This window comes from Ciona robusta, chromosome 6 (assembly GCF_009617815.1).
Source record: "Ciona robusta chromosome 6, ASM961781v2".
NCBI lineage: Eukaryota > Metazoa > Chordata > Ascidiacea > Phlebobranchia > Cionidae > Ciona > Ciona robusta.
This window is the reverse complement of record NC_143240.1, coordinates 2,846,267-2,862,596: the sequence shown is the minus strand read 5'-3', so window position 1 is coordinate 2,862,596 and position 16,330 is coordinate 2,846,267. Positions and strand designations below refer to the sequence as shown.

The 16,330-nt window shown below is 34.6% G+C and overlaps 4 protein-coding genes across 8 annotated transcripts; 2 read left to right on the top strand and 2 right to left on the bottom strand.

Annotated features, from left to right (window-relative positions):
* Positions 1-103: 103 nt before the first annotated feature.
* On the bottom strand, positions 104-9,514 carry LOC149734939 (protein-lysine N-methyltransferase SMYD4-like). 4 transcript variants are annotated; one of them, XM_089880252.1, is made up of 18 exons: positions 9,366-9,433; positions 6,568-6,640; positions 5,777-5,971; positions 5,331-5,451; positions 4,986-5,103; positions 4,774-4,852; positions 4,570-4,647; positions 4,155-4,273; positions 3,736-3,864; positions 3,390-3,528; positions 2,849-3,214; positions 2,688-2,795; positions 1,992-2,110; positions 1,663-1,816; positions 1,298-1,473; positions 941-1,101; positions 654-761; positions 104-224 (listed from the first exon to the last, which is right to left on the bottom strand). In XM_089880252.1, exons 3-17 carry the CDS (start codon positions 5,961-5,963, stop codon positions 689-691), a joined length of 2,127 nt encoding a protein of 708 aa, XP_089736378.1. In that variant the 5' UTR covers positions 5,964-5,971; positions 6,568-6,640; positions 9,366-9,433; the 3' UTR covers positions 104-224; positions 654-688. The 4 variants fall into 4 exon arrangements, with proteins under 4 accessions (XP_089736378.1, XP_089736379.1, XP_089736381.1 ...); XM_089880253.1 differs by having other exon boundaries at positions 6,568-6,637; positions 9,366-9,423; XM_089880255.1 differs by lacking the exon at positions 2,849-3,214.
* LOC149734940 (carbohydrate sulfotransferase 11-like) lies at positions 6,361-9,080 on the top strand. 2 transcript variants are annotated; one of them, XM_089880289.1, is made up of 6 exons: positions 6,361-6,652; positions 6,990-7,092; positions 7,346-7,512; positions 7,778-7,937; positions 8,238-8,454; positions 8,709-9,080. In XM_089880289.1, the coding sequence occupies exons 1-6, from the start codon at positions 6,524-6,526 to the stop codon at positions 8,911-8,913; spliced, it is 981 nt and encodes a 326-aa protein (XP_089736415.1). In that variant the 5' UTR covers positions 6,361-6,523; the 3' UTR covers positions 8,914-9,080. The 2 variants fall into 2 exon arrangements, with proteins under 2 accessions (XP_089736415.1, XP_089736416.1); XM_089880290.1 differs by lacking the exon at positions 6,361-6,652 and adding an exon at positions 6,789-6,930.
* Positions 9,515-9,549: 35 nt separating the features above from the next.
* Positions 9,550-11,329, bottom strand: LOC149734938 (gamma-interferon-inducible lysosomal thiol reductase-like). Its single transcript, XM_089880313.1, has one exon. The coding sequence runs from the start codon at positions 11,139-11,141 to the stop codon at positions 10,380-10,382; it is 762 nt and encodes a 253-aa protein (XP_089736439.1). The 5' UTR covers positions 11,142-11,329; the 3' UTR covers positions 9,550-10,379.
* Positions 11,330-11,839: 510 nt separating this feature from the next.
* On the top strand, positions 11,840-16,131 carry LOC149734937 (partitioning defective protein 6-like). Its single transcript, XM_089880288.1, has 5 exons — positions 11,840-12,020; positions 12,298-12,523; positions 12,786-12,971; positions 13,576-13,757; positions 14,018-16,131. Exons 1-5 carry the CDS (start codon positions 11,946-11,948, stop codon positions 14,465-14,467), a joined length of 1,119 nt encoding a protein of 372 aa, XP_089736414.1. The 5' UTR covers positions 11,840-11,945; the 3' UTR covers positions 14,468-16,131.
* Positions 16,132-16,330: the final 199 nt, after the last annotated feature.

The following is a 16,330-nucleotide window of genomic DNA, read 5'->3' as shown; positions in this document are numbered from 1 at the left end:
TGGTCTATTATCCCAACACCCAGGCTGCTTGTATACGGCGTTCATAAGATCTGTGCAACTCTACGTATATTATACAGAATAGGATTGGATTAGAAATACTTACATATTAGTATTACATCCACCATGAAAAAATGCTCTTTGAATATCACATACACAGTATTCATATTCCTTTAAATGAAACCAACATGCAGAGCGATTTGAATACAACGTAACTATCATGGAATCTGCAGAAAAAAATAAACATAATTATATATATAAATTATGTTCCATTATATATTTTTTTATTATAAGAAAGAATGGTGTATGTATGAATGAATCTAACTTGTTTTTTCCAGCGTGCCGGTGTCTCGGAAATCTGGTTCCCCGGAAATCTGTTTCCCATCGGCTACTGCGCATGCGCAGACACGGGACAGATTTCCGGGGAACCAGATTTCCGCGACACCGGGGCAACGACAGTCATTATAACACAAGTTTTCTTCTTCGTGCACCTCGTGCCCCCTATGGGTTACCATGTATGTAACTTTGTTGGTAATTTCCAGGTATATATTTATTATTTAGGTGTTTTTTTCTTTAATTTTTCATAAACAGTAAATCCTAAATGTCTAAGAAGTAATTAAACTTTAAACAGAACAAATCAACTTTAATAAATTTACCTTCAAAGTTCCTGTCTGTACCATTCGCTATTGTGTTAGGTTTTGCATATAATAATCCTTCTGTGTACTTTATAATGGCTGCATCGTATTTTCCAGTCCTGGATTTTGCTGTAAAATCAAATTTTTGTTTGTTAGAAAAGATATGGTCTTTAGCATAATGTTAACTGTCGAGTTATAACATGGGTGTCTTCTTACACACCAGACATACATGGTGTATTCATACACCTCAAGCTCACTGTTAAGTTTATAACCTAAATTGTTAGACACACTATTTTCAAACCACTCACCACAATAAAAAAGCTAACTTGTCCCAAACTTTTGCACGAGTAAAATTGTTTTTGTAAACCACATTTTCAAGTAATGTTGAAATTTCTTCCAAATTTTTAACGGCTGCTTTTATTGTTATTTCACCTTTTGATTCTTGCAATAGGGTTCTGTCCATTCGTTTCTAAATTAAATATAAAGAAAAGTAATTCCACCCCACGTTTATATGTTATGTGAATGGGGTGTTGGGTTTACATTAAAAACAAGAAATTGTTTAAAAAAAAGTTACCCATAAAGTTACTTGCATGGTAATTCGTAATTGTACACAAGGTGTATGAAACAAAACACCTATGTTATAACACATTCATTTATTCATTTACCTTTAACATAATACAAGTATCTTTTTCTTTCGTGTAGTCTTCAGTCTTCTGACAAGCCATATCAATGCATTTGCCCAAAACTGAGCTTTCTTTATTAATTAATTCCACAGGCCCACAACAGTGTTTACATTTCATTGCTCTTAGTTGTGTATGAAGAGCCTCCTTATCAGTGTTGCCTGAAAAGGTTGTTTTTAAAAGGTGTTGCCAATTAAAAAAATGTGGTGTTCCAATAGCAGTGTTGTCTGTTTAAATTTGTTATTAAAAAAGTGTTGCCGATTAAAAAGTGTAAAAATGGTATCTTTAACAGTGTTACATCTTAAAAACTAAAATAGTGTTGCCAAAACATTCTAAACACTATTAGTTACCTGATTTGTGCATGGCACATGGTGTACAATCACAATCAAAAGAATAATTTTCCTTGAGAGTTTTCTGTCTTTCTTCAAATGAGGCATGGAATACAGATGGTCCATAACAATGTGTGATTTCGGTTCCAACCGGAATAAACTGGTTTGACCTAAACTGGAAATTATTAAAGTTATTACTTGTGAGGCATACGTGGTGTGTTCATACACCATATGAGAAGTGTCTAGTTATAACATGGGTGTCTTTTTATACATCGGACAGTAGACACACGGTGTATTCATACACCTCATGCTTACTGTCCAGTTATAACACAACCGACACAAATACTCACAGTCACAGTGCTACCATTAAACAGAGCATCTGTGTTACAATCGCAACTATGATTCATCATACTCATAGTTGGGAAGAAAGCAGAAGCAACAATGTCTCTCCTAGTGACAGTTACATTATCTGAAAAACATCATACGATTACTCATACTCGCCAAACATTGGAAACCTCATTGAATAATGTTGCGAATACAATATATATTCTGCCTGTTTGTATAGAAACGTAAAAGTGATGTTATTTGAAATGAATTATATATTTCCGACATTGTTAAAATACATTAACACCCATAGCCATAGTTATTAAACATAGGGAACCTCATTGATTATTGTGGTGAATGCAATATACTTTGGTTCTGCTTGTTTATATAGACACCTAACAGCAGGGTAAAATCTGGGGTGACATTATTAAAATACATTTACACTCATATTTGTCAAACCCAGAGAACCTCATTGATTAATGTGGCAAAAAGCAGCTAAATATATTTAAAATTCTAAGAGGGAGGAATAATTAGACATGCGTTGTTGTAAAACAAATCTAGCCCATCTGCCTTGCTACCCTAAGTTTGGTGCCTATACACACACATAGACAATATAAATATACTGAAACAATGACAGCTTTTTAAATATATAAGTTATACATAAGATATAATTCATAAATGTAAGATTCACACACTGATAACATAGCCATACATATACTTACCACACAGTTCTTCAGTGACAAAAGATATGCTTTGTCCATTAATTGGAACTTGTAAATAATGCCGGTGTAATAAATATTCTATCACCTCACCCATGGAAGTAAGTTGGCCTAAAAAAAATTTCTGAATATTTTCAAAATACAATAATAGAGAAATTACGTACCAGGTTCGATTTTTGTCGTGACATTTGATATTTTTGAAAGTGATTTCATTTCAGAAATAGTTTTAATGCGATTTCTGAAAAAGTCCATGTCAAAATTTGGATTTTCGCATAAATACTTCAGGTTTAGACTATTAAATATTTCCTGTAAGAGTTCTTTTAAAGAGGCAACATCATCTTTGGCTGTATTTTCTTCTTCACCAAAAACCTCAGATCTTATTGTTGAAACTAACATACAAAACCAAGAACAGTCATTTTTAAAATCACTGTTTTTTTCTACACAAGATGACGTTTTAAGACAGAAAATACTCCAGTAATCACATTTATAAACACCATCTTTGGGGTCTGTGCCTACTGGTTCAGAACAATCTGCAATAAAAGTAATTTACTATACAAACTATCATTATAGGCTTATGTGTTACTGGGCAAGTCACTTAAAAACAGTGGTCACAAAAGAGTTCAAATTATCAGCCATAAAGGAAAAAAATCACCCACAAATTTTCATAACTTCATGAACTACAACATTTTGTCCAATAACTTTTACCTGCACAACTGTTTCTAGATTGATAAATATGCTTTGCTATAGAAGTACAGGTATGAGTTGTATCATGTTGGGGAGTTTCCCCAAGCTCATACGCACCGGTTAGTAATGCACGAACGGCAACACGTAATTCCATACACTTCTGTAAAATGATAAAAACCTTAAAAAATATTTAAATAAATGAATGTAACTTAATTATTCATAACAACAGTCGTTATAACACGAGTGTTCCCGGTTTTATAATGAATGTCGCTTTAAAGCCATGCGAGATAAAGCAAGATAAATTCAATCAACTTTGGCAGGTTTTGTTTCATATGTTTATTAGTAACAGGTTAACAGTAAAACTCACTATAGCAAGCATAGGAATTACTGAACATTCCATCCAATGATAAATCTTCCATGCTGATATTCTGCATTGTTCATCACAATATATAGTGCATGAACAACCCAGACATGGTATCCCACTTGATTTACAAGGCTGTGGAAAAAATATAAACTGCTTGATACAAAAAATATTGCATTAAAGGTAGTATAGCCAATCGTGTCTGTTTTTTAATTATTACCAAAATCTGGGGAGACTTTGGTAAAATGCAGGTATAACGTACAATTGTTAAACGTAAGGAACCACATTGATTAATATTACAAATTGCAATGTACCTTGGCTCTGCATGTTTATTTGGACACCAAACGGCAGGATAAAAGCTATACTAGGCTTAAAACCGAGGTATCAACTATAAAAAACTACTTTTATGTCATTTCTATACTTACTGTTAAACAGTAACTGCAATGTGTGGAAAAAAATTCCGGATTTAAAACTCCTAAATAAGCAACTTCCTCTAAAAGGCACTCATTGGTTTCCGTGTTGGATGTGGTAATGTAATGACGACCTGTTAAAAAGTAAATAATTTTAGGGCAAAATTATTATAGCACTGTGAGGTAAGATGGATACTGTTAGCACATAATATCTCATACATACTTATCCTGTTTTTAACAATTAACAACAGTGTTTTAGAGCCGCAAGGATACGGTTTTATAATTCTGTGAATATTCTTTGTTTACTACCGAAATGGGACAAGAAAATATAGTGAAAACATGGACCATCTTACCCTACCATAAAAACTTGCAATGCACTAGACTAATTAAGGATAATCAAGGCATATAATTTACAAAACAAGTTACTTGCCTTTCTGGGGAGTTATGTTCATCTTAACTTTAGCGGAGAGATTTCTTACTGATTTGTTTTCATTGTTCAGATTTGAACCTGTGTTGTAAGAGTTTTTACAGTGTTGACAGGATATTTTACACAAAACAGTGTTGCCAGCTAGTTTACAAAAAAAGGAAAAAAATTCATGGTTAAGAGACTCAAACAATAATAAATATTTTTTACCTTTTTTCTTTTCTTTTCTCCTTACAATATATTCTCTCCATTCAAATTTTGTTTCTTTGTTTCTATTTACTTCTTTTAACTGTGTAGAAGAAGACACCCATGTTATAACTGGACAGTGAGCATTAAGTGTATAAATACAAAATATCTCAACAGCGAGCATGAGGTGCATAAATGGACAATATCTCGACATTGAGCAGGAGGTACAATTATACCTTGTCTTGCAACTCATGACCCATTCCATCTTTCCACCTGGCCAAAGTTGATTCGCATTTAGAGAAGTCACCAATGTACCAATATGACCATGCTAGTCTTGAAACAAGTTTTGAATAACTATAAATACAAAGGAATTAATTAAATTTAAATGACTTTTGATACATAAGTAGAACAGTATAGAATAAAATTCAGTTATATGTTGGTGAAGTCCTTGTTGAGGAACGGGAATTAAGTCAAGATTTGGTCTATTATCCCAACACCCAGGCTGCTTGTATACGGCGTTCATAAGATCTGTGCAACTCTACGTATATTATACAGAATAGGATTGGATTAGAAATACTTACATATTAGTATTACATCCACCATGAAAAAATGCTCTCTGAATATCACATACACAGTATTCATATTTCTTTAAATGAAACCAACATGCAGAGCGATTAGAATACAACGTAACTATCATGGAATCTGCAGAAAAAAATAAACATAATTATATATATAAATTATGTTTCATTATATATTTTATTATAAGAAAGAATGGTGTATGTATGCATGAATCTAACTTGTTTTTTTCCAGCGTGCCGGGGCAACGACAGTCGTTATAACACAAGTTTTCTTCTTCGTACACCTCGTGCCCCCTATGGGTTACCATGTATGTAACTTTGTTGGTAATTTCCAGGTATATATTTATTATTTAGGTGTTTTTTTCTTTAATTTTTCATAAACAGTAAATCCTAAATGTCTAAGAAGTAATTAAACTTTAAACAGAACAAATCAACTTTAATAAATTTACCTTTAAAATTCCTGTCTGTACCATTCTCTATTGTGTTAGGTTTTGCATATAATAATCCTTCTGTGTACTTTATAATGGCTGCATCGTATTTTCCATTTTTAAACAGCTGATTTCCGCCAGACTTTTTTATCAAAGCAATACGATTTGATTTGCCAGTGTCTTGAGAACGCGTTTTATAATCCGCCATGATATATACTGTAGATAAGCATTTTGTTTTTTTGGTAAATTTAAAACATATATGAAAACTACGTTTAATAAGCCCAAAATATGAAAAAGACATTCTTAAATTAAACTTTAAAAACATTTTTCCATAAACGTGTGAAATTTTGTTTTACACTGATGGGAAAGTACCGTAGTAGACAAAACTCGCTAAATTTGGGGACTTTAAAACGTTTTATATTATAAAACCAAAATGTACTACTTTATTCGTATTTATATGTGAAAGCGGCGTATATAAAGACAGTTTAGCAGTATAATGCAGTACCGTGATGTAAATCGCACGCTATTAACGTTCTAAACGTGCAATCAAATCCATTAGCAATTAAACGGCACTGATATGTAGTTAGACCTCAAATGTATATTCCAAGCGTTTTCTGGGTTGGTATATTCTATTTAGAAAGTATCAACGGAATATAATACATTTTAGAACTGTGCGGACACGCGAAAGGATAAGTTGTGCAAAGGACGTTTTGTATTATAAATAGACTACTGCGTATAGTTACTGTTGTAGAGTAAATAGCCTAGAAAATGTCAGGTTTTATAAAGCATAGTGTATTAATATTTACACTAACCGTTTCGGGTGTGTTGTATCTCGGTATTTCACAACTGGGATATGAAACAGTTAATAACGAAGTAGTAGACTTGCTACGCAAAAAGGTAAATTAAAGTGTTAGTAAAATGTGTAATGTAAGTACGAATTACATGGTAGTTTAATCTTGTATAAATGAATAAATGATAAAGTAACTTATTTATTCTTGCTTGGTGAGGCAACGACAGTCGTTATAACACGGGTGTTCTGTTTCATACACCTTGTGATCGTTTACCGGTTACCAAGTAGCCAAAGTTACTTTGTGGGCGATTGTTTTTGGAGGAATGAAAAAACATTATGAGGAACCACTAGGCTGAAGCAATTGCCGTTTAAAAGCAGTATATATGTATGTTCTTTCCCAACGTACCCGCGTAAGCATATTAACAAGATACGATTTTGCTCCAGGACAGAAACCTGGTGTTCGAAACAGAGAGAGCTTTCATGGAAAGAATGAAGTTGCGAATGCAGCAACGAAAAGCAAAACTAAAACAGGCGTGCGTAGAATTAGGTAACTTATTTAACTGTTTCGTTGTCGTTTTGCTGCCGTAGCCTGGCGACTAACAAAGAGCGTTGTTGATATAGTCTATATTTCCTCGTCCCACTTGGTAGTAAATAAAGATCATTCTAATAAATATAAAACTGTATCCCTACGACTCTCATAGACCGTAGTTAAATGTTTTAAATGAGATTGGGTAATATGGGTATTATGTGCTATATAACGTTATATCCATCTTATATACCTCATGGCTACTATACTTTAGGGTTGGAAAGGGTTCCGTTTCAACCACAATCAATGATGACAGTTCAAAGTTACAACTGGATTAACTGCAGGGTTCAAAAAGCTGGATCCACCAATCTGGCCAAGCTAGTGTCGCAATTACTCGGGGAAAACGACATTAAAGAGTTATCGAAAATTAACCCAGCTGTTGTAAGTAAAAGCGGCATTTTGAAACGAGTATGTCGCCTGTTCAATAGTCGGCGCAGCTTGACATATACGCATCAAAAGTCAGTATATAAGTAATAAGCTAACCGTGCCCTAAATCTCGGATCCTTCGGCGTGTCATCACGTTAAGAGTAAGACCAGCTATAATGCAGTCTGTTTGCGTGTATTTTTTGCACCTATAGACCTGTATATAGGTATAGTCTCAGCTTAAAATACAGAGTGATTTAATCTAACGTTTCTTATTACATAGCGGCTTAGTGGCTTTCATGGTGCAGAAGCTCTTTCTCTTCTTAAATATCAAGACGCCAACCAAATGAAAGGTTTTATCAAAACTATAACTGTAAGGGAACCTTTAGTGCGACTCGTTTCAGCTTTTACATCGAAGGTTGAAAATTATCAAGGGGGATCAGGTAATCAAGAATGAAACTTTAAATATATTTGAAATATAGGATTTGTAATTTAAGATTTTTCCGGTGCCGTGGCGCAGTGGGTAGCGCGGACGCCTTCAGCTCGATGCAGCTATACCACTGTGGGCGTGTTCGTCTTTGGACAAGACACCTAACGGTACTTTTGCTGTGTTTATATTGCTATTGAGTGTGTGGCCAGGCATACACACGCTCATAATATAGCAGCATCGAGCATCGAAAAAAGAGGTAGGCCCGCTAACCACTTTTCTACCGCGCCAAATAGTAACCATTCAAAACTCTCAGACTCTCGCAAGAATAACACCGCCTTAGCACCGTGGAGATCCCGAGACGACATGCCTAAAAACGTAACTTTTGATGCTTTTATACAACATGTACTATACCAACACAAAGCTAAAAGTCCGTTCGAGGGGCACTGGTCTGTTTATAACGATGCCTGTCAACCTTGCCAGATTGAATATGACGTGATTTGCAAGCTTGAGTCAATAACTGAAGATTCCAGGTATTTTAAACTAAAATTATCCGTGTGCTATATTAAAACTTGTATAGTATGGTGGGGAAAGACGGGACACCTTTTAAATATCTTTTCTTGTCCCATTTGGTATCAAACACAGAACATTCACAGAATTATAATACAGTATCTCCACGACATTTGGGCCAACCCTGGTCTAAATCTCAGGCACTATATAGCGTGTGTCTCCCTGTAGAACCTCAACTACAGGAGATACAGGCCTTTACAATATACATTTCCCACAGGTACATGCTAAATCTTATTGGAGCACCACGGAATGTTTCGTTTCAAGCAGGCTACAGTAGTAACGGTAGTATGAAGAACTCACTTGCAAATGCGACGCACTGGGTTAAAACTTTAGATCCGACGACTTTAAAACGACTGCACAAGAAATACGAAATGGACTATAAATTGTTTGATTACGATTTACCAGAGTATTTAATGTTATAAAACTAGTTTAGGTGATCAAATGTTTACAATGTTTTGTGTTGCATAGCGCGTTTTTGTTGTGTATGGTATAAATAAGAAATGTTTTTTTTGTATACTTGTGACTTGCGCGCAATTTACGTGTTTGTATGTTTATGCTATTTGACAGTATATGGCGGCAAGTTCATAGGGTATCCTAGCTAAATTTCCCGAGGAATATAGAGGTTATGGGTTCAAGGCTTATGGCTGTATCATTGCGCAAATTACTATTTGGGAAAAAAAATCACCTACAAAGTTACATACATGTTACAAAGTTACATACATGGTAACTCGTAGGCGGGAAACACAACACCTTTGTTATAACGACTGTGACTGCCCCACCATGCGAGGATAAAACAAGTTATATTTAATCACCGAACAAAGTAAGTGTTGTGCTCGCATAAACGTGAACTTATTCACCTCACACATTTAATTACCTCAGTAAGACTCGAACCCAGTATTTATACTTCTTACAGAGACCCCACTGTCTGTTCTATTTTACGTGGGTAAGGTCTTGCAGCGTGGCACGTCATGGGGCCTAAGATTTAGGCCATAGCTGGCCCATTACCTCATACTGTCATACATACTACCTGACTAATCTGTAAGAAGAAAACGCTAGGGTAATGCATGGAATTTATAATTTTGAGAATTTTAAAGAAGATTGTTATGTAATTGACATAAATTTACAGTATGAATTCATAAATACTGCATAAGTAAGGTGATACTTTATATTTGTTATGAAGAATTTGTTAAACACAATGAAAAAAGCCTGTTCTGAAAAATAATATTTGCTACAATTTGGAATGCATAGAGTAATTAGTAGTTACAGAAATTTGAGATAAGCTGTATTGTAGCTATTAACATGCATGTTATATAGTTCCCTTTAAAAGTATTGCCAAATCAACATATATTGTTTGCATAGCACAATACAAATGAGTAGCACGAGATCAAAAAGCACATGATACGGTGCAACTACAGTTTATGTAAATAAATTTAAGCAATTCTGCAAATAAAACTTTAATGCATGCGATTGCTGCAAACAATTGCAATAGGGACTCGGTATAGATTGAATTTAATCATATACATCATTTAATGTTATAATTTTTGGTAACAACACATTTTACGGACATATCAATAATAATTTTATATAAATCAGAATGTTTTTATCAACGACCTGCCAAGAAATTTTGTAAGTTGGGCAATTATTTTATGTAATTTAATTAAATAAAAGCTCTTTTTTAAATTGACAATATGTAAGTGCTAGATAGTGCTGCCTTCACGTAACAGAATTCAAAAAATAGATCAGTGGAAAAAATAAAATATTTGTAAAGTTAAAGTAATTTAATAAACAGTGGAAAAATTTACAAAATTTTGAAGCTATAGTAATAGAAAATTTTAGTCAAATTGAATAGAAAATTATATTGGTGGAAATTCTGCATGAAAATAAATGATTACATTTCACGGAAAGATACAATCTGCTTGAATTTGATGCCTGATTGACATTCCTTAGGCTTTGCACCGGTATAGGTATCACATACAAATTTCAAAAGATTTCCCTGTGCCTCCTGCTGCATGCCTTCGGTGTGTTTTCCATTGGCTACAATCCATGGGACATACTTATGTGCTGGGTCCAGGGCTTCTGTTTTCATGGCTGATTTATGCATTAAGTGATTGCCCTGTTCGCCTTTGGAGCATGTATGGATTTGGTCCCAGTCTAAGTCAGATTTTTTTACGCACATTTCTGCTGCCTTTATTGGATCGGAGGCATCTTCCATGCAGTATAGAATGGGGAAATATGTGTCGAATTTATCTTCTGAGTAATGAATTATGCAATTTTCTATCAGGTTACCTACACACTCCTCTGCTCCATGTTGGCAAGTGTAATTCCACAAACCACTGGAGAGCTGAACCTCTTTTGCATTTCCATAAGGCACCATTGAAGCTGCCATTATTCCAGACTCTTTGAGGCTCATCCAAGTTGGATAGAGCTGCGTTGTGATAAACTGGCGGCACCCAGGGCATAAGGATTCGAAGTATAACTCTATGTTAACAGGCTCTGCGGCTTCTGCGTTTAGAAACTCACGGCAAGCAGATTCAACGCCGCATTTTTGAGCAACGGACAAAGAATCGCACCAATATTGTGGTGGAATGTTACACTGCGCGGACACACAACCAACCAAAGAAATAAATGCAATAGCAACGTATATCTTCATATTTTATTTATTAACGTTCCAAAAAATAATGCAGCTGTCAAAAAAACAATAAAGATAACGTAAACAGTAAACGAATACCAAAATTTTAAACGTATTAATGTAAAGTTAACTGTATTAAAACGTAAGCGTTTTTCGAAACAATGAACAAAAAGTACATAGACCACTCTACAACTTAACAACTACGACTGACTGACGCAAATATTCTGAGCAATTGGTGTTTATAGTCCACGTGACGTCACCAAACAAAAAAACGCTTATAGAGATCGTAAAGCATTCTAAATTGTTTATAATTTAAACGGGGTGTTTCCTATAAAATAACACATAACCACCTAAATATAACAGCAATTTATCATTATTTTTGCTTCTTTAGAGTAAAGAATACCTAGAAGGTATTTGCGCTACTGGTTAAGAAATATTACAGTCGAAAACGCCAGACTGTTTATGGCCTAGATTAAAACTTGAAGTACTAACTTGGGAGTTGCCAGTACATTACACAGGAGTACATTTGAAAAAAGTTACATTTAATTAGGTTTCAGCTTATAAAACTGTATATAAACAAGAAAACAGCAACTATTTACCTTATACTACGTTTCAGTTTTAGGTTTGTTCGTTTTCTTTTTTTTGGTGGTTACTACAGTGTACATTTAATTGTATAGGTTTTAGCTTATTAAACACTAAATAGTACAGAAAAACGGCAAATGTTTTATTTATATTACATTTCAGTTTTAGATTTCTTATTATAAGTTTTGGGGGGTAGCATATTTGCCTGTATAGACTGTATAAAAGTAAAATAAAAACAAAAATATGGATAAGTTATCATTGGGTTCTAGAGGATCTTCACCAATACATGGTGGGGGTTTATTGCAAGTCAAGAGTAAAGTAAGTCACTACTATGACAGTTCCCTATAGCATTTTTTAACCATTTTCGTTCTGCTGTTAATTGCCGTCTTTTTCTGTTTTAATTAATATGATTTCACTACTAGGCCTATGCACCAGTTTACCTGAGTGTTTTTTAACTACTTTTATTTTCTGCATTTTCATTTTCCTATCGCCGTCCTAATTAATCTGATCTCCGTTACTGTATTTAAAGAGATAAATAACATTCGTTATGTTCTTCACGATTATAACATCAAAATAACCAACATTTTCCACACAGTATCAAGCAGAGTTTCGAAGATTCCCAATCGACTTAGAACGAGATGGGTTTGAGGATTTATTCCATCGTTTGGAGTCCTTACATCACCTTACACACCTACAGTTTGTAATAACTTACACTGACCCACAACATGGAGATCTACTTCCAATAAATAATGACGAAAATTTTGCAAAAGCAAAGAAATCTTGCTACAACAGCTTAATGAGAGTGTATGTTCATAGAAAAGGTAAATTTAGTTTTCAAATATTTACTTTCGCTTTTGTATTCTGTTACCTTTGAATCTTATCTAATTGTGAAATGCTATAATTCTATCTTTTAATAAAAATATATAAAGTATTTACTGCTGTATTAAAAGAGTTTTATTGTGTGGTCATATTTAAATATTATAGCATTCTGTAATGGTTTTGACGTTCTTTTGATATAATATAACCTTTAAATGTACGCAAAGAAATTTTTTACAGGCCTCACAGTTATCTTTTTTTCTTTAGATAATCTAAATGTTATGAATGGATTTGGTCAGTCAACCGTTCGGCGCAGAAAAGGAAAGAAAACGATCCCAAAGATTAGTTTTCCGGAAGATTTTCGACCAGTTTCTGCCATAATTGACGTAGATATACTCCCAGAAACTTTAAGAAGGGTCAGACTTCATAATCATGGAATAAATAAACCTCTGGGTAAGTACAATCCTCCTTAAGTCTTAAGTAATTGTAAGTCACATTCACATGTATGTAACACCCCTTCCGCATTTTACTTGCTTCAAAAATAGAAATATTTGCAGCATACACTTAAGGACTTAAGTAATATAAAGTCACAGCCATTGACCTATAACCTCTAAATTGTACAAAAGTTGTGTAATCAGAATGTTAGAAGGTCGTATATATATGGAAATTAAATAACCTAACTTATTGGGCAATTCTCTCAGGAATAGACCCATGCTAGGCTTTGATATACTATCATGTTACCTGCTTTTAACTGAACAAACCAAGCTCTCTTTAACTGTTATTTGTACTGTTTAAAAGAGTGGGAAACTGTTTAATATAAAGTTTTCCAATTCTTTGACATTGTTTAATGACATTCTTTTTCTAATACTTTGACATTAACACTTAACAGAACAAACCAATCTCCCTCTAGCTATTAATAATGCAAAAACTGTTTTAAAGAGTGAGAAAAACATTGAAATACGAAACTTTCTATTAGATTGATATACTGTGTGTACTTGTACAGCTGTGAGCCCCATTCGAAGCACCAGATTCTCATTAAATCTGCTTTCATTCTCAGGTTTCTTTATTAGAGATGGTGTAAGCTTACGAATGTCTGATAATGGCCTTGAAAAAGTGCCTGGAATATTTATATCACGGCTTGTTCAAGGAGGTTTAGCTGAAATGACTGGATTACTTGCTGTTAATGATGAAGTATTGGAAGTAAATGGGATAGAAGTTGGAGGAAAATCTCTTGATCAGGTATGGTTTACCACACAGCTACATACAGGGTGATTTGTAAGCGAGCATGAGGAGTATGAAACAAAACACTCATGTTATAACAACTGTCGGTTTCCGGCCATGCAAGAATAAACCAGTTACATTCATTTATTTTTTCTTGTGGCTCTGTAAATCTCAAGTCTCATGGTGTGTCCCGCTGCAGCACCTCACCCACATAGAACAGTACATACCAAAATAATATCCTCCGCTTAATAAACTTAACAAGCTACAATAAACTGTAGGTAACCGACATGATGGTAGCTAACAGCTCCAACCTCATTATCACCGTCAAACCAGCAAGCATGAAAAACACGATGGGTTCAACTCGTTCCCGCTCACACGAACGCCTAGGTATCCACCAGATGGCAGCACAGGTCTTCGAATCCGAGGAAGACGAAGACACAGACGTCGTAAAAGATTTATCTGAAAAAGGGAGAGCTTCAGACCGCTCGACAAAAAGCTCTGATTTCCCCCGCCCCCCGAAAAGGTCCCCTAACCCTTCACCCCAGCTTAACAGATCTGGGGAAGTGATTTCTGTTTCACGAAGCAACCCAACCCATCTTCCCCCTTCACCCAAGGCGTCACCGGCGCGGCACAACAACGGTGACAGCGGCAGGCGCCACAAACATGGCAAGGACTCCCTTCGAGCGAAACGTACACATCACAGCAGTAACCCTAATGTTTCAATATAATAAATATAAATAAATCGTTACCATTTTAACTTTGGTGCTGAGTGCCTCACAAATACGACCGTGCTAACCCAAATTTTCCCAGCACAACCTATAACCATTGCTTTAACTGATATTATTTATATAAATCTTGATGTATATTCTTCAAGCACAGTTTACATTAAAATTAGGTTGGTATGTTTTATCGCTGTTTTCCAAGAATTACACTCGTTTTTTTTTTTCACTCCCCTAATTTTAACAAGCTATTGTTTACTGAAAAACATGACTGATTTGGACTTGTGAAAAAAGTCACTCACCTAATATAAGACAAGTGCTAGTCATTTAAGAACAAATTTTAATTGCCTGCATTGCATTATAGGTGCTTAAACTGAAATCAATTAAATAAACTTTCACTTTGTTAAACCCATTTCATTCTAAGTTATATTTTAACACTTAATCTAACCTAACACATGACTTTAGGTCGCACACATATTTTCTAACTACATTTAATCTGCCCATTTACAATTAAAGCCATTTTAAGCAGTGTTTAATCTTCAATAGCTGCTTATAATCACTACAAAAAAGTGGAATTTTTTGAGAATAATGTTTATGCACCTAATTTGATAGCACACTATTTAAGCACATCATTCCAGTTGAGCGTTTTCTAGTATTATTAGATCATTGTAAATAATTTTGTGGCCACGGTAAAACCATTTTGATTTTTCCAACATTCGTTTAATTCTACCACTTTTCAATTCACTTTAAATTTAGGTTAAGGAAATAATATTTCGCTAATTATTGTTATTTTTCTGGTACTGTAACAAAATTTATTTAGGTTTTTTAAAAGATCAAAAAGAATAATCCGTATTTTTAATATTTTTTTATTATCGTAGCTATTTCATTGGCCCATTTTCATTACCTCTCATTTGTGCTGATGTCATAACAGCAGTGAATAACGCTTAGTCATCATTTGTAAATACCGCTGGCTCCATAAATTTTCAATTCCAATATTTTATAAAACTTGGTTTATGCGTGCTTCTCTGCATTGTGAATTCCCATTTTGTGCACTTTTAAATGTTTTGGTACGCAAGTTTTAATATTTTGTAAAAAAAACGGCACAATTTTAGCAAAAGCCTAACCCTTTTTTCGACCAAAAGAGTGCATTTCAATTTCTTTTGATATACTTTCTTTTCAAACTGTAACCGTTTGCTTTTGGTGGTTTATATTTGCTCTGGTCCTGCTGCACACACTAACATATTAAATATATGTAAATGCTGATGCAGTGGTTTATACCTGCAGAAACTAGTTTGTGTGTTCTGTCTCACAGTTATATTAAAAAGGTTTTAATTCAGTGCCTTCTGTATATTTGGCAGAGAAAATCCGCCTGTGGCAGGGCAACAACAGTCGTTATAGCACGAGTGTTCTGTTTCATATACCTCAACCTCATGCCAGCTTATAAGTTAATACATGTGTAACTTTGTAAGGTGCTACAACAATGTATTTAATTTCGATCCCCATAATGAAAGCAGTGTACGGCGCTGTGGTATAGTGGTTATCGCACGGGCCTGTAACCCAGAGGTAACCCACGGGTTCAAGGCTCGACGCTGCTACCATTGTGGGCGTAAGTGTCCTTGGGCAAGACACTTAACGGCAATTGCTCCAACCCAGTCACTAATGGGTTGTCTAAATTATCAGCCATACATAAAAAAAAAAACAAAAAAAAATAATCACCCACAAAGTAACATACATGGTAACTCGTAAGCTGGCACGAGGTGTTAAACCCGTGAGATAACGACTGTCGTTTTCAGGTCACGCGAGGATAAAGTAAGTTACATTCATTCATTCAGTGTCAAGCTTTCTTAGCTTGAACCCGTATCCTCTGATCTA